The sequence below is a fragment of the Macrobrachium rosenbergii genome, chromosome 8, assembly GCF_040412425.1.
Source record: "Macrobrachium rosenbergii isolate ZJJX-2024 chromosome 8, ASM4041242v1, whole genome shotgun sequence".
NCBI classification, from domain to species: domain Eukaryota; kingdom Metazoa; phylum Arthropoda; class Malacostraca; order Decapoda; family Palaemonidae; genus Macrobrachium; species Macrobrachium rosenbergii.
In genome coordinates, this window is record NC_089748.1 from 57,338,264 (window position 1) to 57,362,389 (window position 24,126).

A 24,126-nucleotide genomic window follows, 5' to 3' on the forward strand; every position below is an offset into this window, starting at 1 on the left:
TCTCACCTAAGCGCTTTATATATCCCATCCCGTTCTCAGATTCAGATCGTACTTACCGCATTCACTGAAAGCTATCTCCCTTACCAAAGCGCTAACGGAGAAAGACCATCCTCGACTTGACCAAGCTTGCATAAGAAGGTAACTCGAACGGAAATGGAGCGCCTTATTTATCCGCTGCGTATGTTCTCAGAAGTAATTAGAGCGAAAGGATTTTTCATATCGTAATGTCTGAGTATAATACAAGCCCCCGGAAAAAAGTGTTTAGATATTGGCGAACATTTCTTCTTTTTCTGCATAATGTACGCGGGCTAACCATAAGACAATAAGAGCCAGTCCTTTGCACAATCCATCACAGGCACAGCTCCTAAAGTATGAAACTATAATTGTGTTCCTCTGCATTTCCTAAATACATGAGTCTGCACAGATGAAAACTTTCTAGAGATTCAAGGTGAAAAGGCCACTTACACTGTCTATTAATCATATCCCCCCTCTCTCTCTCTCTCTCTCTCTCTCTCTCTCTCTCTCTCTCTCTCTCTCTCTCTCTCTCTGAGAGAGATGAAAACTTCCTAGAGAATCAAGGTGAAAAGGCCACTTACACTGTTTATTAATCATATCCCTCCCTCTCTCTCCCTCTGAGAGAGCTCTCAGAGAGAGAGAGAGAGAGAGAGAGAGGGGATATGATTAATAGATAGTGTAAGTGGCCTTTTCACCTTGATTCTCTAGAAAGTTTTCATCTGTGCAGACTCATGTATTTAGGAAATGCAGAGGAACACAATTATAGTTTCATACTTTAGGAGCTGTGGCTGTGAAGGATTGTGCAAAGGACTGGCTCTTATTGTCTTATGGTTAACCCCCGTACATTATGCAGAAAAAGAAGAAATGGTCGCCAATATCTAAACACTTTTTTTCCGTGGGCATGTATTGTACTCAGATATTACGATATGAAAAATCCTTTCGCTTTAATTACTTCTGAGAACATACGCTTGAATACTTTTATAACTATAAATGAAATACTAAATAACTAATAACAAACGAATAGATAAGAAGAACCACAGACCAATAAATAACATTTCTGCCTTGAGTCCTCAAGTTCCTGCGGAATAAACACGAGAATATTCAGTACTTCTTCCATCTTGGGAACTATAACGTGATACACTCGTAAACAAACTATGCAGCCTTGAAGGAAGTCCAAACAAAGGTAGCAGAAGAGCTTCCTCTTGATTTCGGTGCAGTGTCAAAACAAAGCAGGGCTTTAAGATTTGTTTATACAAAAGCCGAAAGGATTGTGACTTATACCCTTATCAAACGGAAGTATGAGAGAGAGAGAGAGAGAGAGAGAGAGAGAGAGAGAGAGAGAGAGAGAGAGAGAGAAACAAGGTTATGGGATGGGGGCGGCGCGTGAACGGAAGAGAGTATCCAACTTCGAGGATAGTGAAATATCTTTGTGCTTCTTTTAAGATCGTTGCCATTTATGGGGGTTGCTGATTTTGGACTTCATTTCTGAATATTAGTCCAGAATAAAAACCGAATCATATGTTATTTGCCTTATTGTATTTCAGCAAAAATTTTGAACGAAGTAATGGCAATAATAATAATAATGAGAGTAATAGTTACACGAATAATGTGAATTAATATAGGGTTAGACGTAATAACGACAAAGAAAAAAACTTTTATATTGACCAGAACGACGAGATTCTGTAAAAAAGATGAAGATCAGAATAAAGCACATTTATCGTTCAACATACAATTCCATCTCCCAGGTGATTTTTCTGTGCGTCTGGTTCCATCCCATTACTGCTCATTTCTTACAGGCTTCGCTGAGCACAACGGTACCTACCTGCGTTACGCCGCTACCGATCTTTTCCTGTAGGGGATTGATAGGTTGTTCCTGAGCAAGATTTATTAGAGTGCGCAGGACAATTTTGTAATGCTACCTTGATTACCACTGTTGTGGAGTGCTTGGCAAAATTACGTTGATGTCCAAGGGTTTGTAATGTGATATTGAAAGTCTCTCTCTGTCTCTCTCTCTCTCTCTCTCTCTCTCTCTCTCTCTCTCTCTCTCTCTCTCTCTCAAAAGACAGTGTATTCAAATTACATCTGCTTTAGAATCCGTGAATGGAACAACGTGAAATTCGTATCGTACAAAGTACGGTTTGGAAGAGTCCCTAACGCAATGGTTCTTAACCTGGGTTACCTGTACACCCAAGGGGTGCAAAACCTTAAACCTGGGGGTACGAGACATGATAGCTAGTGCGATGGTACTGTATATTTACTGTATATTTATCATATGTTTGTATTGAATTTATATTGGATGGGGGTACGAGAACATTTTCTGAGATATCAAGGGTACGGGCACTGACAAAGGTTAAGAACCACTGCTCTCACGAATTTAGAAAAGACTGTAGGTCATTGCCATCCTTGGGTGATCCTTTTGTCAACCTTGATTTTCACGTGAGTGCCTCCAAGGTGACCTTAGTTTTGTGATGCCATTATATAAATAAAATCAATTTTTTCAGTAATGTATACTGTAGTATCCTTTTGTGTTCTTTTTCGTATATATATTACGTTTCAGGCATTGTTCCATTTCCTCTTAATTCCCCAGTGTTTTCTGTCATCGTTCCACAAGACAGTTGCCCGTAAAATCTGGCTTGAATTAGGCTTAATTTTGGTATCGATTAGATTCCAACCCTCGTTACAGAAGAGGTTCGATCACGTTGGTTGTTCCAGTACCATCGTCATCTATTTCATTTTTCCATCTATGAATCAATATTAACACTATCATTTTTTCATATATTAATGAATAATAAAACTATTTAATTTTTTCACCTATGAATAAATGTTAACACTCATTTTTCATATATGAATAAATATTAACGATATTTCATTTTTTCATCTATGAATAAATATTAACACTATTCCATAAATCAGAATCACCATGAAGCTATGCAGGTTGCAGTTGGACTATAGAAAAATATATGGATTTAGTATTAACCCCTCACCGGAAATTGTATCTCACCTTCATGTTCGATTATCGTATCTGGTGACCGGAAGGGCTAATTGCGGCTAGATAACTACTCATAAAAGTTAAGTTGTTTCTTTACGTTTAGTAGTATTAAGGCTACCCTATTCTAATCATTGATGCCAACAACACGGACGATCACACACACACACATATATATATAGTGTGTGTGTATGCATGTATGTATATATATACATGTAATATATATATATATATATATATATATATATATATATATATATATATATATATATATATATATATATATATATATATATATATATATATATATATTTATATATATATAATATATAATATATATATATTTATATATATAATATATATATATATATATATATATATATATATATATATATATATATGTATGTGTGTGTGTGTGTGTGTGTGTGTGTATAGAATGTATGTATATAAAATTATGACCACGCCACTTTATCACTGGCCAGTCCTAATTCAGGAGCGACATATCTTTCAGTCGTCATTCATATAATTTAAACATGAATTACAGATGGAGACTTCGTTAACGGGCCATGAAACTCCATACCTGTATCAGACACAGGTGTTACTTAATTAAGGCTTGTCACTTACATCCATAAATCGAAAATTGACCCATATTCTCGAGTACGTCAATACTATGAAGGTATTTTTTCATAATAGGTTTTATTTTACAAATATCCGTTGATAAATGAGGGAACTAGGCATACACCATGTTTAGTGTTAAATATTGGCAGCAATATTTGTCTGCACTGTGAGGAGATAGAGAGAAAGAAAAAGAAAATTAAGTTTCAACAGTACTGCTCCTAAGCTGCTGAGGTAATTTTTTCCTATTATTTTTTTCAGCAATAACAGGTTACTTTCATGTCTCATAACCAGTACCATAAATGTTATGGATGTCCGGATGTTTAAATATTTAAATAAAAAGTATGAAAAATATGCCCTTGAAATCTGTTTAAGCAGTCTATTTCCTAGTGACGTAAGTTCTACACAAAATCTCGTTTCCAGGAGTTTTATTGAGTCATCTTTAACACTTCCCCGGAGTTTTTCGTTTTTATTCGGGGGCAGGAGGAGGAGGAGGAGGAGGAGGAGGAGGAGGAGGAGGAGGAGGAGGAGGAGGAGGGAGGAGGAGGTGTGGTAAGGGGGAGCCGGGAAAAACTGGTTAGAGGCTCTTCAGAAATACCTGTTCTTCGGGGCGCGGGTCGAGACTTACTAGGAATGAGGAGGTTCTGCCTACTGGCTCTCTGTAGATGCAAATATATGATTTTTTCAGCATCTTATCTCAAGATGGTAACTATGGAGTTTATCTTCACTCTTGTTGTCATTACTGGAATTTATTTGGTGGTGGAGCACACACATACACACACACACACACACACACACACACACACACATATATATATATATATATATATATATATATATATATATATATATATATATATATATATATATATACATACATATACATACATATATATATATATATATATATATATATATATATATATATATATATATATATATATATATATATATATATATATATATATATATATATATATATATATATATATATATATATATATATATATATATACAGTATATGAATAAATTTCAGGCGAGAGAAAGAGAAAGTGGCGGGTATATAACAAGTGCTTCAAACACGTCATGCAATGTCGAAGGACACGGAAACCCCCAGACTGTTACTCAGCTCGACCGACGCAAAAAAGCAAAGCATTTCCTATTAAGAGTCGTTATCATTTATGCACAATTTTTTATATATAAACACATGTATAATCAACAGTTTTGAATTTATAGCTAAAAAAATTACAGCAATTACATAGATTACATATAACAAAAATCTTAAAAAAGGATAACTGAATTTCTATCGTACGCGCACATTTACTTGTCCTTGGGTAGATTTTCCTACTTACCCCTTTCCGCTTTATAAGTATTAGATTTTCCTACTTTCCCTTTTCCGCTTTATCAGTATTAGATTTTCCTACTTACCCGTTTCCGCTTTATCATTATTAGGTTCGTTGTTTTCTACAGCGAGTTAGTTAGATTTCCAAGTGTGTTTCCTGTTCAGTCTTCTGCGCTTTCTCTCTTCATTTAATTCTTTCTTTCTTTAAATTTTCAGCTGAAAACCTTTATGGACCAGAGATTATAAACCCAAAAGGGCTCCAAGGGGAAATCAGCCTGCACAAAGAAACAGGTGATAAGAAAAGTGATAAATAAATAAATATTAAATTATTATTATTATTATTATTATTATTATTATTATTATTATTATTATTATTATTATTATTATTATTATTATTATTCAGAGGATGAACCCTATTCATATGGAACAAGCCCACAGGGGCCATTAACATGAAATTCAAGCTTCCAGAGAATATGGTGTTCATTAGAAAGAAGTCCCCGTAAGGGGGTAGCGCTGCCAGTGCACCTCACGCGGTACACTGTAGGCATTACTTAAGGTACATTGCAGCGTTCCTTCGGCCCCTAGCTGCAACCCCTATCATTCCTTTTACTGTACCTCCATTCATATTCTCTTTCTTCCATCTTGCTATCCAGCGTCTATTAACATTTGTTTCATAGTGCGACTGCGAGGTTTTCCTCCTGTTACAGCTTTCAGACCTTTATGCTCCCAATTTCCGTTTTAGCTCTGAATGACCTCATAGGTCCCAGTGCTTGGCCTTTGGCCTAAATTCTATATTCCAGTCCATTAGAAAGAAGTTAAAGAAGGCAATGAGATATATAGAAAGAAGAGGCCACTCATTAAAGAAGAAAAAATAAATTAACAAATTAATACACATAAAAATGTAAGTAAATTATTAAAATACCTTGCGGGAATACAAAATAAAACCGATGCTTATAATTTAATTGTTCATTTTTTTCCTGCTTTCACGAAACCGTCAGCTGATGCCAGGTTCAAACTAGTAAGCACCCTCAGCGGAACACATCGAAGGAAACTAAAAAAAAAAAAAAAAAACACAAATTGGGGGACATATATATTCAGAAGCATATACAATCTCGGAGCGTCGTGCTTCCACTTCAGTATGTCTCCAGGTCTATAGCTGAAAAGGGAGCACGAAATTGACTGTGCTTTTGAATATATTTCTTCTGTTTGTGGTTTTTTCAGTTTCAAATGTCGATAATGATCTGGTATCATCATATCGAAGGAATCCCTATTAACTGACACAATCTGGATAGAGCTGTGACTATGATGGACGGAAACAAAAGAAAAAAAATATAAATAGTGTAAAGTCACGAAGGAGTGAATTCAGAGTCCGAAATAATGCTGCAAAAGCTGAGGGTGAATTGCCAAAAATTTAAGCTGTCCTTGAGTTACTTTCCGTAAATAACATTCACTTTCAGAACTGAAAATTCCTACTAATAATCATTGCTCATAGTCACAATTAATTTCGAAGTATAAAAGAAAAAAATTATTTCATAAATTTTTCCGAAAGCATCCGATTAACATCCTCACACTCCGTCAACCTCACATCGAAGATATGTTTAAAACATTTAACTTGGTTCGCACCTCTTGCTTGTCTTATATGTTTATTTATTTAGTGTGATTTTTTAACATCTTTAAATTATATAAACGTACATGTATATATATACATATATATAATATACATATATTATTATTTACTTTATTAATGCGTAATAATATTCCACAAAATTTATAAAAGTGAAACACCATAAATAGGAAAAAGGATTACGAATGATATATATACATATATATCATTCTGTATATAATAAATATATATTATATATATATTATATATATATATATATTTCATTTTATATATATTTTATATATATAATATTATATATCATTCGTAGTCAATTTATGGTATTTCATTTTTATATACGAATAAATAATAATAAATTCTGCGATTTCAGTCATACAGTATGTCTCAGTGCCAGATAGCTCTTATGCTCTGGAGGGAAATACGATATTACGTACTTTTACTGTTTACGAAATGTTAAATTTATCTAGTTCTTTTCTTCATTAACTCTTCCCCATATGTATATATATTATTTAATATATAGTAAATATAGATACATACATACAGTATATATATTATTTAAAAGAACAACGAAGGAAAAAGAGTGGTTGCTAGGCACTCAGACTGATGAAAAATATAAAAGGATGTTTACAAGAAAGCTCGCATAATTGACAGATGACATACAGATATTAAACATACGCATACATAGAAAACTAATTAGTAATTAGTTACCTTATATATGTTTTCTATGTATTTGTATGTTTAATAGTTTTTTAAATGTTCATTTTGCAAAAATTTTTATTGTTTGCCAAAAGAGAAAATGTGTTGTACTTTTATAAATATCCAATCAGTTCAGTTTTGGTGGTTAGTCTCTTCCCATGTATAATCCTTTAATTGACTCCTCCCTGCTTTTGAGCCAGTTGGCCTAATAATTTGCAAAACCTCTCAAAAGATTTACCTTTGTTTTGGTAGGTCCACTAATTCTTCAACTGTGTCGGATGCCAGGCGCATCTGGTCCTTGTAATCCCCGCCCTCGGGGATATCTGTACGTCAGCTGTCAGTTATGCGAGCTTTCTTGTAAACATAGTTTTATATTTTTCATCAGACTGCTAGTCAAGGACCGTTATGTCGAAATGCCAAGCAACCACTCCGTTGTTTCTTTTTTCCTTTGTGACATTTGCCTTATTTATACACTCATCACGTTCCATATCTTCGTGAATCAGTTACACACACATTATATATATATATATATATATATATATATATATATATATATATATATATATATATATATATAATATATATATATATATATATATATATATATATATATATATATATATATATATATACACACATATACATGTATATATACATACACACATATACATGCATGTATGTATTATATCTATATCACTGCACAGCATTCCAGCCTTCAAAGGTGGTTTATTGTAGGCCCATTGGTAGAAAAGAACCTGGAGTATCTATCTATAGCTCATGTATTTTATATTATGAAACCATTAACTACAACGCAGTCCCATTGTTAAAATTTAGATTAAGAGAATGATGAACAAATAATTGCTAGGAAATATCATATCGTAACGATGAAATCCTTACCTCAGGTTGTTAAGCAGACCTGTAGCTGGAAAAATGAAATACCCGGTAATTTAATAAAAAAAATAGTTTTTCTACCAAGATTTTCTTTTGAATGTCAATGGCTAGATAACTGAAAAGGGGCAAAGGTTTTGCGTGAATTAGGTAAAAGATGAGTCGCGTTTGCTGGATGTCAGTTGATCATGTGACGCGGATGTTTACATTTCGAAGCAACGATGACCGTTTCGGAATGTCAGAGTGGCAGAAATGTTAGAAAGAAAAGGCTGCTGAGAAACGGAAAACAGGAGCTTACAAAAAAGAAGAGTCCGAGTAGGTGCCATTTCGATGAAGCCTATGTGGAAGATAACATACTCCCCAGAAACCTCAGTAAAATTTATTTGAATGAGGATTATTCGGAGACAGCAGTAAAGAAGCTTCTGAGGGAATCACTGATGTTTTGTATCCCATTGTTTATATATATATATATATATATATATATATATATATATATATATATATATATATATATATATATATATATATGTGTGTGTGTGTGTGTGTGTGTGTGTGTGTGTATCTCATTTAATATACATAACCTGCACCTTGTAAAAATATCTGGGTAAGCCTACGTCTTCTTGCCATCTACCCTAAATGAGAGTGGTATTTATGTATAGTGAAAGTTTTAACCTTAGTGGCTCATAGCATCTACCCCCACCTTTTCAAGGTAGATAGGCCTCCGGTGAGCGTCGTGTCATCTTAAGCTTAATGTTGGTTTTTGCCTCTCGCAGACTTCATGTTCTTAATTAGAGTTCTCAGGATGCATTTATCGCTTTACGTATGAAAATTTTATGTTACTCCTCCCTCAACGGATTTATATATATTTATAATGATGATTCGTATTTAAATGGAAGTGAAAGTATCGACGAAGGGTGGGACACCCACACAGATCGTTGGGTATCAGACTATTGACTATGCATTCATTGTTACTGAAATCTTGCAAGATATACAAGACGCAAATAAATCATAATTTGTCACCAAATATATCTTTGATAACTTCCACGGTCCTTGTAGGGCTAATAACGGATTTATCTTGGTACATAACTTTCTTATAAATGTACGATAACGGTAGTAAGTTCCAATGATGTACGATAATCTTCATTGGTATTTCGTGAAATATCCATAAATTATTCACTGCTTTGCTTCCAGTGACCGAAATTTATCGGATGAGAGTTAGAAAATCATGTTTATGGTCGTTTAAATTTCTCTGAGTCTAGAATGCTTTGATATGAAATTAATTAAATTTATTACTGCTAATCAAAACCGGATATTTCGGTCTTGTGACGTACTCCTTGGTAGTTTTTGTAATATCACAACGAAATTTAATTATTGTGAATTTATATTTACCTGTAATATTTACGCTTCATGCATATGATGTTGGTTTAAAAAATATATCCTAAGTTTGTTTTCGAGTTGTTTCCCCGGGTCCTATTTGACAGCAAAAGTGAAAAAAGGTGCCGTTGACAATTAAGGAATTTTGATCGTTTATTCCTGTCGTGAATAGACGTCTTGTAATATGCTAATTGACGATTGTCTGTCATTGCACACGTCCTTCACACGCAATGGGTATACAAATAGCAACTTTATCACTAATTTGGCAAAAAAAAAATTGATTAGCCGGGGATTGTGGCAACACTTTCTGAGAAGTCTACGTGTTGTGCAGAGACCAGCTGTTATCGAAGTGTATCTGTGGTTAGAGTGTCTCTCTTTTAAAAATGCAAAAATTTAACCCTGTTCAAATGGTTCTCGCGTTTATTTTGGTGAGTATCGTTAGCGTGAATATACGTGAATGCCTTTGGGAATTAATGTGATGAGATAAAATGTGTATTAGCCCGAGAAACGGAAGAATTTGTGACACGGGATGGTTGTGTCGGGTTTCTCAAACTGTTCGGTTAGGGAAATACATCGTGATAAATTGACAAGACTGAACAGTTTGACGGTTTTATTACACACATTAAATGCTGTTGAACTTGGGTGGTATTGCTGTCTCAGTGTGAACGGTCGCAAAATAACTGTAATGTACGCATACGTCATTTTTGTGTAGAACCACGAGTTGATTGTGTCATAATCCAAGAAATCTACGGACCAAAACATCTTCATTGGTGTAGGCTACTCACGTTTAGTAATTAAATATCCGCCAATTACATTGCGGCTGCTCTATTACTACCTTATGCACAGTTAGGCGAATGCTTTAGTGATGAGTCAATCCGAAATGCCAAAATTTTAAGTGAAGTCTCAGGGTGTCGAAGTGTTGGTATGCTTGGCACAGGCAAGCCTAAGGTGATAGTGTAGCCTACGTCAGGCTGTCCTTATTGTGAAGGCTTACTTCAGCAATCTTTAGCCAGAACTGAAACTTTCATTCGAATTTGTAAATACTACTGAATATTTGTATGAGTAATTACTCAGTAAGAGCATGAAATAATTATTTTTTCTCCATTGTTTAGACCAAAGCTAACTGTTTTTTTTTTTTTTTTGCTAACATCGTGGCAAACCACTATCTTATCAATTTTTTTGCCACACTTGCCCCTCTAAATTTGGTGTTACATGACCACTTGATTTTGACTTCACATGATCCCTTCCCATCAATAAAATTGGTCATATTCTTTGCTACCACATAGGCTAGCTTACCAGCAATGTTGTTATTTGTTTAGCAGTTTAGATTTTGTGCTCTAGGAGCAATTCTTAGTTTCTGCAATAGGCTAACAAAGTAGTCTGCATGTCAAGTTTTCTAGTCTAATTTAAGATTTAAAGTTATGGATTTTTAACAAAAGCAAGTGAAGGAAGGCTGTTTTAATAACAGGGTATTCATTGTGGCCCAACTACTATATTGCTTGCTGGTGTATAAGCCAATACTGATCTTCTAGTGGTTAATGTGTAATAGTTAAGTTTTGTGCCAGTTGGAAGTTTAGTATTATATGCTTTGGTTGTCTGAGAATGTATAAATCCTAAAGTAATTCTCCAAGTTTCAGTTTTATGTGAATGTCTCTCAAACCACCCCCTCTAACCTTATAAGAGGTTGTGATGGCACAATTGGTGCATGCAAGTACTCTATCGCCTTCCGGTACTGCACAGTTTTTCACTACTCTATATAATCATTTTAAGAATGGCGGCTTTATACCTAACATATACCAATATCAAATGAGTTAATAATCGAAACAAAGGTATATATGTTTTTTGAATGATTGTGGAGTAATCCTGTCAACTGTATGATGTCTTGCATCCAAAAAGGCTAATGTTTATAGACATATGACTTAGAATTGCTCAAGACAAATTAGTGGATGCATTAATTTCTGATCAGAATCACGGAATTTTTCTATACCCAAACCAAAATATTGCAAACATAGTAAATTGGGTAATTCTAAGGAAGATCTTTGTGCGGAGATATCGTTTAGTAATGAAATTTTTTGGTAATTCTAAGCCTGTAGTTCCATGGTGAGCTAGACTATGGCAATTGACGTTTCCTATGTTATTTTACTTGCTTTACAAGAATTTAAAGTAATATTTTGTCGGCCGGCTGTAACTAAAGTGTAATTGACCTTTTGAAGACCACACTACCGACGGGGTAGATCTAAGCCGGCATTCCGCGTCGAGCCCCCCACCCCCCTCCATAGCTGATGCGGCAAAACTGTAACCAGTAAACATTTAAGGGGTGTTTACTGGTTACAATTTTGCCGTATTAGTTATGGAGGCGGGTGGGGAGCTCGCCACAGAATGCCGGCTTAGATCTACCCCGTCGAGTAGTCTTCAAAGGTCAATTACAGTTTAGTTACAGGCGGGCGACAAAATGTTACTTCAAATTCTTGTAAAGCAAGTAAAATAACAGGAAAACGTCAATTACAATAGTCTAGCTCACCGCGGAACTACTGCTTAGAATTACCAATTTTTTTATTGAACAATATGGAAAAGGGTGTATATAATGCAGTACAGTTGAGATAATCTGAAATTGTAATAATTATCAAGAAAATGGTTGGTTAAATTAGGGATCTCATGTGGATACTCTTGAAATTTTTCCAAGTGTTTTGTTTATGTTAACATTGTCACAGTGACTGGAGCTCTGATTGGATTTTATTTGTGTGAGCGCATTGTGGGTAAGCTTGGATTATGTATCTTGGAACTTTTGGTCCATGATGAAATGCTGAAATGTGATTAGTTGTTTTGTTCTAAGTTTCAGACATTATGTAGAATTCGGGAAATTTGATGTTCCTTGAAAAATCTGACGACAGTTTGCAGTATTGGTGCCTTTGGTTCAGCTGTGTCCTAGTTTCTGGATTATGTTGGATAATTGCTAAATTCCATGCTAAAGAATATAAGTTGCTAAATTCCATGCAAAATTTTGTTGTCTAAATGTGCTCTACCTAATTCTTTGTATTTTCCCAAATTTAATTCTTCCTTAAATAATAGGGATGGACATTTAGCAATTAAATTTTTTTTACATAGTATAGAAAATGATGCATATAATGCGGTACTGATGAGATAATTTGAGAAATTACTGTCTTTTTTTTTTTTTTTACATTCATCGCTGAGGGGCTGGACTAGACATGGTGGCATGCGGAGCTTTCGGTAATGTAAAAACATAATCAAAAGATGGTAAATTTCTCAAATTATCTTCGTAAATTTTTCAAATGATCTCATCTGTACTGCATCATTAACAGACAATATCTCCATGTGGAACTCTTCCCTTGAATTAATTGTAGATCTTCCTGGTGACCCACAACCTTCAACCTTGCAAACTCGCTCACTTTCTCAAGCCGGGTAGTTACTGGTACCGTTGGTTAGGTTAAGTTAGGTTAGGAATATCTGTGTAATTGTCCTTGCTATGTCTGTGATTTGTAATGATTACCTGCATGAGGTGTGTTTGTTTACAACTATTTTGTCATGTGACTTTTTTTTTTTATTTACCATTCCGCATGGTGCAGTTCTTTAATTTCTGGCCGTTTTATCTTATGACTTTTACATTTCACCATTCCACGGCATGAAATCTATTTATTTTTGGTTTTCCATCATTCAGAATGCCCATACTTTTCACTGCATTCCCCCAAAACTCTTTTGGCACTGATGGTAAGGGAAACTCAAAAATGACTGGGTAGCACCAATATTATTATTTAACAGTGCAAAACCTCTAGATGAGCAGTCAGAAAAATATGATCCACATGTCTTAGGCAAAAAATTAATTTACATCTTATATTTACCAAAAGTAGGGTTATTTTCCAAGCTATTGCAACCCAAAACATGACCTTACAGCAACCTATCCTCTTACAGGTCAAATCTGAATGGAATACTACCCAGATTTAAGGAAAATTTCAAGTGTAATATAAGCTTGCTGTAGAGTTGATTAGAATATTTGCCAAATAAATAATTGGTACCCTCCATAATTGATGCCCTGTCCAAGCAAAGTATTTGTTAATTTCCATTCCCCACCTTACCTGTAGTATATTTAGGCTGAAGTTTATGATAGAGCATCCAGCTCTGTTGACAGTGAGAAAGGAGGACTATCAGAATGAATGGGTGGAGATATAAAGTCATCTTCTATGGAAAATGGTGGACTTATGGGTAAAAGAAAGAAGAGGGCATATTCCTGGGCCCAGGCATCAAAGGACATGGAAAGTCAGGATGAGGTGCTGAGGAGGAAATGTATGAAGAGGGACGGCCAGTAATAAGAGTTTGAAGAGCTCTAATATTGCTGTCTGCTAGGTAGACTGCTTCCTCGCTTCCAGCATCTCATCTTATAGCTTAAGTGCCCCATGGATGTAACCCCTTATGCATCTCATGTGGTGCTCATTGGGCATCACTGAAAGGTGTTTACAGCTTCCTTTTCGGCCCCTAGCTGACCTTTTACTTTACCTCTGTTCCCACTTCCAGTCTTCAGTCTTGCTGTCCAGCCTCTCTTAACTATTACAGGAGTCCCCGGTTTACAATGGGGGTTCCGTTCCTACACCGCGTTGTAAGCTGAAAAATTGTCAAAAATCCTAAGAAAACCTTACTTTTAATGCTTTGGGTGTATTGAAAACGATGTAAACTGCATTTTTATTGAGTTTTTCATCAAAAAAGCTTCCAAATATTTATTATTCTGCCATTCTGTAGCCATATTTCTTCCGTCGGATTGGCGTCGTAACCCTGGAACATGCGTCGTAAACCGGGAAATAATTTCTGATTAATATATTTGAAAAGCGTCGTAACCTCGGAACGTCGTAAACTGGACCTGTCATAACCCGGGGACTGCCTGTACTTACTGCAATTGTGGGGGTTTTCTCCAAGTTCCACCCTTACATCATAGTACTTTATCATTATTTTATGAATCTCTTTATCTTGCTGTTCAATTACTCTAACACCCTATTCTCACTGTTCTTAGCACTTGGGTTGACAGCCTAAATTCCATAAAACCAATCAGCCATCATTCATAAAATTGACATCCTCATACCAGCTTAAGACTATGCACCCTGCATGCTCTAGTTTGAGCTCTGTTTAACTTTTTGTTTGTGAACAGCTCTCTTTGACCCCAAGTAGTTCAGCAGCACCCTTCTCATTCTTCTTGTCAAATGCAACCTTGTTTGACAATTTCATATATCGTTATGAATGGTTTCCACAGAAGAACAGTTCTGAAAGTTGTGAATACATTCAATTTACGTCTGTTGTTTGGGGTTCAACATGAAAGGATGGGCTTTATCTCATGTATAAACAGTGAAGTTGATCATGTCCTTAATGTTAAAATTCCTCCAGTACTACATGATCATCTTAGAACTAGCATTAAGAAAATAAACCAGACTGTATTGTGTGCTGCTAGTGAACTAGCATTAAGAAAATAAACCAGACTGTATTGCGTGCCTTGTGGTAGACCTTGAATGTCATGATAATCCATTGGTTTGTGGGCAGGATATGGGGTGATGTTTAGGGGCAAAAATACTCTGATGGCGATGTTATCTTGTATGTCATGCTGCTGAAAGGCTGTTGGAGCTTGATCATTCCTGTAGGTACGATTGACATCATTTGTATCCCAAGCCATAGAGTTGGATTCTCAGACCACCCAAAGTTACTCATGGGATGCAAATGGATGCTTAGATTTGAATCATGCTCATAACACTGAAGCACAAGGCATACAAACAGTGTGCTCAACAGCTCATTATCTCTCCCAGAGAAACATCATTGCTACCTCACCACTCTGTAAGCATGCAGTTTCCAAAAATTGATTACAGAGATGATTATATGTAATAGCCTACATTAAGACAGTTGTACAAATAAAACATAATTATTAGAAGTTGGCAATAGTTTCTAAAGTATTTCCAATTGTGTGATGATGTGATCATGTGATTGCACCACATCACTTTTGGCATAATGATCATGTTGTTGACTGTCCCTTCTAGGAATTTTGTTACTTAGCATATAATTTTTAAACTGCACCAGTATGGTTTACTATGCAGTAGTAGGTGAAAGTGATGCACATAAAAAGATCTGTAGTCCAGCAAGACAACTAGATAAGAATTATAGACATAAACATGAAAATTAATCATAACGAAACATAAATGGTCAAAGGCATTCATGTATAGGCAGTCCCCAGTTATTGGCGATCCGGTTTTACGGAGGTTGTCCAGCGACGAAAATTGGCGATTTTCTGCGCTGATATGTGCCGATTTGTGCTTATCGGTGCCAATACATACCTAACAGAGGTTCCTGTCTCCGGTTATTGTCGCCGATAAGTGCTGAAAATCACCAATTTTCGGTTTTCGGCAATTTTCACTTATTGTCATGCCGTCGGAACGGAACCTCACCGATAACTGAGGACTGCCTGTATATGTATTTGAAAGGGAAAATTTAAGATTGCATAATCATTGGTTATTCATTGATAGATAGTGCATAACCATTGGTTATTCATTGATAGATAGTAGAATGATGGATCCCTGTATCTTTACTGTGAAGCATGTATGGTACAGGTAGAATTTGTAAACTATATCAGATTCTATAGGGAGGGACATTGTATTTATCCATGGGCTAATGTGTCTTGGGGAGTTTATGTAGGGGAAGGGAGGAGTGCGCAGGATGTCACATCCTATTTAGTTAGGTTAGAATGTATGTCTGGTGTAGTCAGCCGTAATCATTTGCTGTTTGTGGGCAGTCATTGCTTTCTCTGGCTTTCCAGAAGTAGAGGAGCCAGTGTTTGGTGCAAAGAACTGTTTCATGACTGAACTATTTTGTGGAGAGACTTTGCACAAACCCTCACTGCTGACATTATACTTAATGTCAACCATGTGTGTGTGATGGGTTTATGTTCTGTATTGGCCAGTAGTATGTAGTTCTTGATTTTGGATGGAAATAATTGGTTATGCTCCAGGTGATTGTAACCCACCCACCTCATGACCTACTAACAACGTATTTTTAGCCCCGTATAGGATTGAATACTGTACCTTGAATTTCATGTTGAGTGTCAAACAAAATTTGCAAAAAGAATGCTCTACATAAAAAAATATGAAACTACTCAGGGCATCCAATCCAAGGAGAGTTGTCAACAATTCCTCCCACCCATTAGAGTGCAGTGAGGTTATGCTTTGCCATCTTTATCAAGAGCAGTCAGTTCTGATGACACTGAGGAAGCTGGGAGGGAGAACTGTCTTGGTTAATTGGTGGCTCGGATTGAATGGAGAGGCAGCTCTTCTTGGGGATGATGGGGTTGGATATGTAGACAGTGGATGGGGAGAGGATCCAAACACAGATACTAGAGGTAAAATAATGTCAGGATTTGCTTCAGAGGAGGAATTGGATAGAGAAGAACGGGGAGTAGGAAGAGGTGTGAAGAATATTGTGCAGTGGGGATTCGTGTAGAAGAAACACCCATAATACTTTTTTAGGTTTAGCATGCATTAATTCATCATCATCAAATTTTATTCAGTTTGCTTTTGTAATTTTACCTCCATTTCTTAGAATTTTGGTTTTGTGTTTTGTAAATCATTTATCCAGGAGAGTTTGTATTTCACACTTAATTTTTATTTTAGCACATGCTTACGAAGAGGAGTCATTGTATTGCAGTTTGGTATTTGGAGAGTAATTTCATTATGGTTTAGCCCTGCTTCATTGATAGTTGACGTCAATTTGTCAGATTTACAAAGGGAGTTGGGTAAACAGAGAAATGTGCTTTTCAAGGTGACATGAAGTAATACCCTAAAATCATATCATACAGAGTTGATTGGCAACTTTTAACATGCAGAAAAGAGACACCTAACAGTACCTCTTTCTGCATGGGAAAAGTTAGGATGTCACCTTGAAAGTCACATTTCTCTTTTTACCCATCTCACTTTGTAAATCTGACAAACTGACATCAGTACCTTGTTGAATAGTGCTTGACATGCATTGAAAGTAAATTGTATAAGAAACAGCATTACTTGAACTTTTCAGATGGTGCTGCAGTTTACCCAGATTCAAGGAGGTGCTCTACAGCTGGATAATAGCAACTTTGATAATATTATTGGTAAGTGGAATTTTACCATATCTAACATTTTAATCTGCTTTTGGGGGACTTCTTGCTGTTCATTAAATCAAGCTGTGTACATTTATTTTATGGTATATATATTATCGATCCGTACAGTATTACAAAATTCGTCATTTTTCATTTACAATATTACAGTACAGTACTTTTGATACGATACAAAAGAATGTATAGTTATTGAAGTAATATTATCTGTCTTTGAATAGGTTGTCATGTTGACTCACACCCATAGGGGAGTACTGACATCAGTGCACCTCATGCAGTGGACTGTACACATTACTTAGGTTCTTTGCAGCTGCAACTCCTTTCATTCTTGATGCTGTACCTCCGTTCATATTCTCTTTCTTTTGTCTTACTTTCCACCCTTTCCTACAATTAATTTATAGTGCAACTGGGATTTTCTTCCTTTTACACTTTTCAAGCCTTTTACTGTCAATTTCCATTTCAGCTCTTGTCCTTTGTTCTAAATTCTATATTCTATTCCATTCTACACATTGACTCACTGATATTTGATGGACAGTGTATAAGACAATTCCTGTACTGTATATAGATGATGCAGGTCAACGCTAACATTTGAATACTGTATATTTTATTGCAGTGTCCAAACTTCACCCTGCAGTAAACGTCTAAGTTTTTAACACATCATTTTCTAACTTGTTGGTTTGGTTAAAACTAGCTAATAATGATAATATTATATGTAAATTCTGTAGTTTTCTTTGAAAAATGGTAGCATTTCCTGTTCATTTTTGGAGTATTTTCCTAATCTCTGTAGACATTCTGAAATTATATGGGTTTTTGTCTCTTGTACATTTTCCCAGCTACACATTGTTTTACTTCTTTTTTACAGGCAACAACGAACTTGTGTTTATAAACTTTTACGCTGATTGGTGCCGATTCAGTAATATATTGGCTCCTACATGGGATGAAGCTGCTGATAAAATTAAAGAGGAGTTTCCCGATGAAGGCCGAGTTGTTATTGGGAAAGTGGACTGTGATGCTCAGTGTATGTATTTAGAGGAAGGCACTTTATACGTATTATATATCTTGCATATGTAGTATAGTAGTTCAGTCAGTGTAAGACTGGTACAGGTAGCTTCATGTGAAGGTTATTAAATTTTTGACGTATATTTTTGTTTACAGTTTAGAGTAATGTGTACTTTTTTTAATTGACAGCACAAAATGAAAAACTATCAATGCTTGAAAGAGGAAACTTTAATTATCTCACTCAAATGACATAAGCAGCCACAAGATGCATAAATTTTTTTTTTCACAGCGAGTATTGCTTCAAGATTTCACATAACCAAGTACCCTACCTTGAAACTCCTTCATAATGGCCAAGCATCCAAAAGAGAATACAGAGGACAAAGATCAGCAGATGCTTTTGCAAATTTCATCAAAGAGCAGTTAACTGATCCAGTGAAGAAAATTGAGAACCTTGATGAAATCCAGAACATTGAGGTAGGTATAGTATGTGGAGCAAGAGCAAAAGTTTAAAATTTCTGGTGATCATCTTAATGAGTGTACTGCACATTATTTCAGATCATATATTCTTTCTGTGGAAAGTGAGGTCAGATTAAGTATACATTAATGTAAATGGTGCATAAGTTATTTCTCTTTCTTATCAACTGTTTGGAATTTCTTTTCTACACCTAATTTACAAAGGCTTGGTGTAAGCAGAGCTTTGACTATATACCTGGGGTTAGTTTCTGAAAGATCACCAGTATTGGTAACTGGTTCCCTTGTTGTCAGATTGGTAATTTGCCTGCAATTCATGCGATGCTTGATTACTCATAACTAAATCATCATCATTTAACTAAGCTGAAATTTGGCCATTTGTTTGTTCATTCATCTTAATTCTTTGTAAAATATAATGCTGTTGCATTATTGTCATAGTTGGAGGCAAGTAAGTTTCAGATAGGAAAGAGCCAATGCTGTAGTACCTGTATGAAAGTTCCATACTCTATAATGTAACAGTATGCAGTGAGAAATAGAATATGAATGGTATTTCCCATTGTCTTGAAAGAAGTCTGAAATTTACTGTGTCTGAGAGGCCGAAGGTTACAATTGTTGAGAGGCCGAAGGTTACAATTGTTATACGTAGATTTATCTTAATCCCATAGGAAGGTATTCAGAACTCTTGTAAATAACTTCTGAATGAAGAATATAAATTATACTGAGTTATAATAGAAAGTAAAAGTACCATAAAAAGCAGAATAATTGTATAAAAGTATTGTAAAAAAAATTTGTAGTCACAAAGATTAATTCCTATAACAGTAAATCTACTACAACAAGACTGTTGTGATCAGACATGTTCATGTGTTACTTTAATGGTAATTACTGTGCAAACTATGTTCATGTTTTGAAGATTAAAATGGTTTTTCTCATTTGTAATAATTACATTGTGTCAGGCACTGACACCACTGGTGGCCTAGAAAAATTCTTACAAAGTATAGCTGGGCAGTTCATACCATATACATTACTTGGGAACCTGTTCAGGTTTTTCAGTTCGCTTGCATGCTAACTGCAGAAAAGCTTATTAAATATTAAAATCAATGTTTTATGTATGAAACTTACCAAGTAATTACATAGCTATAGTTTCTACTTTAAACAGCAGCTTAAGAATTGAAAATTCGCGGTAGCGCTCATTTGTTTTGGTGTATGTAAGTGCCCCGCCCACTTTCGGGGGAGAATAGGTACAAACGTAACTGAAGAGTTCAGTTCATTTCTGCCGCTTGATGACCAAACATCAATTGTTCAGCAGCTTTGTTTTGTTAATTCAGGAGTAGTTTCATCGGATGGTTTGGTTGTCTATCGAAGGATTTGGTGAAGTGTTCTTTCATTTGATAGCCTCCGAGCTATATTTCCATAGCTTAGTTAAGCTTAGCTTAGTTTTTTTTTTAATTTTTGGACTATTATGTCAGACATGAATGTGACCAGCAACTGGTATTGCAGCAATGGCTGTAATACTAGGTTGACTTCATTTAAATATGATGAACATTGTTTGTTTTCACTGCCATGGACAAGTATGTTCCCCCGACTTGACTTGCGAGGAATGTAAGGATTGGGATATAAGGAATGGAAAGTGCTGAGCAATCATTTGGATAAATTAGAGAAAGCTAGGCTCAGGAAAGCGGCTGCTAGAGCCGGGGCTAGAGCTTCTGTGTCCTCTACCCCTAAACCGGCTTTTTGTACACCTTTGACTTCTTGTTCCCCGATTCCTACTTCTCTCGCTCTCCCTACAGTTACATGGCTCCCTTCCCTCTGAACCTAGTGCCATCACCAGTCTCGAAGCTTGGATGGATAAGAAATTCGATGCTTAGCAAGTACTGTTGCTCAGATAGGAGCTTCTGTAAGAGTTCTTTTGGACAAAGCAAATAAGGATCATAGTGCAAGTGCTAGTGTTAGTGCTGTGGAGGGGGTGGCTACTTGTCCTACTGATGCTCCTAGACGGAGGTCCCTGCCAAGCTCCCCTGCACCTGGGAGGAGGCAAACCGTAAGTCCAAGGGGGGCCTGTGGGGTTTGCCACGAGTAGTTGCTTCCCTAGCTGAACCTGTTGCTATATCCCAGGTTTCAGCAACCAAACGCTGGAAAGGTGTTCAATTGGATCACACTTTATCTCCCAGTGATTCAGATTCGGAACCCAAAGGGTACAGTCAATGTTTTCAGGAGTCTTCTAGGCCTTTGAAGAGGCACGTTGCAGACACACATTGAGCGGTACCTCGCAAGCGCCATAAGGATCAAGAGCCCTCTTGCAGCTATTGGGATGACAGAGAGCTCCCCTTGGACACCGAGCTCCCGTTGGCTCGTAAGCGCCCATTGGCTCCCAAGTGCCAGTTGGCTCATAAGCGCACTTTGGGATCTCCCTCTCCCGTTGGATCCAAGCTCCCAGTGGCTCATAATCCTACTGCAGGTTCAGTTCATGCTGTAGCTCCAGACATCCCGTTGGCTCCCAGCTCTCCAGCATTGGAATAAGAGTGAAGCTTCAGATTCAGACGTCCCTATTGCTGCAGGTCAACTTGTTTCAGTGCCCTCTGTGTATCCCCTTCACCTGTTGCTGATCGCACGAAGTCTGCAAATACATCAGCACCCCAAGACTCTTCTTTGCTTCCCATTCACCGCAGCAGGATTTTGCATGTTCTGCTGTGGCCTCAGCAGAGGAGGAACCTGAACCAGAACAGCCTTCATCAGCCTATGCCCCATTATTGAAATATTTTCTATTTCGCTTCCCGACATATTTCTCCTCCGTGGCTCCTTCTTCATCGGGATCATCATTCTTGTTATGTCAATCCTCGAGTACCACTAGACTCCTGAAGATGGCCCTCTCTAACTCTTCCAAGAAAGTGTTGTTGGGGATCGACTCTTGGCTGTCTGAGAAGAGGGAGTTGGGCAAAGCTGTATTTGTTCTCCTTCTTGGCTTTCCAAAAGTAGGTATACTCGTATATTCTGTGCAACCGGGGAAGCTCCTTCCTTGGAAGTTTCTGCCTCCTCTAAAGGGGACTTCTCCGGTCTGATTGACCCTGCTCGTTGTTTGGCCTTTGATGCAGCGAAAGTTATGTTTTTGTCTTCTGAGCTTGACCGCCTAGTTAAGGATATTTTTAAAGTATTCGAGATCTTCAGTTTCCTTCCCTCCAAGAGAACTTTAAAGCAGACTGGCTCGGAGTCCTGTTGTGTACAGATAAGGTGATAAGAGATGGGGCACAGGAGTTATCTGCTCTTTGTTCGTCATGTATGCTGAAGAAAAGAGACGTGGTGTTCTTTCACCACTAATGGAGTGACACTGTCCCAGAGATCTGCTCGTCCTTTTGCTCCTCTGGACAGTACCAGCCTTTTTCCTTGAACGACTTTAGAGAGGGTAGCTGCGGAATTGCAAAAAAAGGCCACTCACGACTTGCTAGTGCAGTCATCCAAGCGAACGAAGGAGTCTAACCAAACACCTGCGGTTTCATTTAATCCTCGGCCTTTCTTTTCTCTCCAGCCATAGCCGTTTCGAGGTAACAGAGGAAGAGCTTCCTCGTGCCCACGCACGAATCCCAGATCAGCTTGCCCTGTCAGCAAGAAGTCCTCATCTAGACCAGTCTCTAGCAAGTGAGACTTCGGTCCTCCGTTTACCTGTGGGCACCAGACTCCTACGCTTCTGGAGACAGTGGGAGGCCAGATCAATAGAACCATGGGCACTACGAGTTCTCAAGGAAGGATATACAATCCCCTTTAAGGAGAGTCCACCTTTGTTGCCTGTGCCCATTGCCTTAAAGGTGTGCTTGGTAGGCTCCGAGAGGTTTTTGGCCCTCTCAAAAGAAGTCATAGCTCTTCTCCACAAGAGAGCTGTAGAGGAGGTGGAAGGCTTGTCATCGGACGGGTTTTACAAATGCGTCTTTGTAATCCCCAAAACCTTCAGGCGTTGGAGGCTGGTCCTGGATGTAAGTGCTCTGAACATCTTCGTCCAAACCACGAAGTTCAGAATGCCGATGAACAGCTCAGTTTTTGCTGCAATTTCCCAAGAAGATTGGATGGTCTCAATAGACATGAGAGACGCATACTTTCATATCCCAATGCACCTGGATTCCAGGAAATTCCTGAGATTTGTCTTTCAGGACAAAGTTTTCCGATTTTGGGGTCTATGCTTTGGGTTGTCAACAGCCCCTCAAGTCTTCACCAGGGTTCTTGCTCCTCTATCTCAATGGCTTCATCTAATGGGTGTGAAAGTGTGTCTGTATCTGGACGACTGGTGCCTATGATCATCATCCCAGAAGAAGTGCACAGAGGGCCTTCTCAAAACCCTACAGTTAGCCCAGGAGTTGGGCATTTTAATCAACCAGGAAAAGTCCCAACTAGCCCCTTCTCAGACGGTAGCCTATTTTGGGATGAAGATTGACTCTTGGGCTTGTCCTTCAGAGAAGAGAATACTGTCATGCACCCAATAAGTCCATCATTTTCTGAGTCTTCAAACCTGCTCGGCCAACGACTGGATGAGCTTACTAGGGACTCTCTCCTCCATAGAGATGTTCGTTATTTTGGGGAGACAGCATGCAAGGCCTTTGCAGTTCTTTCTGAAGGCCTGTTGGAACAGGAAGATTTTCCAGATTCCTTTGTATACCCCATCACACAGGAGATAAAAGAAGGTCTTCAGTGGTGGCTCGTAGAAGGAAGGCTCCACTCATCTGAACCTGAACCTCTCATTGTTCTCCAACGCATTGGACCTAGGTTTGGGAGCAACACTAGGATGATTTGAAGTGTCAGGGAAGTGGTCCCTTCAAGAGAGGAAACTGCATATAAATCTGAAGGAGTTGAAGGCGATTCACCTGGCGCTTCAACATTTTGCTGCAGTAACTCGAGACTCAGCGATTGCGGTTCATTCTAACAACATGACGGCTCTAGCTTATATTCAAAACCAAGGAGGCACTCACTCTCTGTTGCTGTGCGAGTTAGCTAGGGATCTCCTTCATTGGGCA

The 24,126-nt window shown here is 37.3% G+C and overlaps 1 protein-coding gene across 3 annotated transcripts in view; it reads left to right on the forward strand.

The window, feature by feature from the left end:
• Positions 1-24,126, forward strand: part of ERp44 (Endoplasmic reticulum protein 44) — a 157,127-nt gene that overhangs the window by 102,636 nt on the left and 30,365 nt on the right. Inside the window, exons 1-4 of one of the 3 annotated variants that reach the window (XM_067107862.1) lie at positions 9,814-9,965; positions 17,587-17,659; positions 18,525-18,680; positions 18,951-19,135. In XM_067107862.1, the coding sequence (XP_066963963.1) occupies positions 9,921-9,965; positions 17,587-17,659; positions 18,525-18,680; positions 18,951-19,135 (459 nt within the window). In that variant the 5' untranslated portion in view covers positions 9,814-9,920. Of the gene's footprint in view, positions 1-9,813; positions 9,966-10,163; positions 10,310-17,586; positions 17,660-18,524; positions 18,681-18,950; positions 19,136-24,126 lie in introns of those variants that run through there. The other 2 variants (XM_067107864.1, XM_067107863.1) reach the window with 2 other exon arrangements.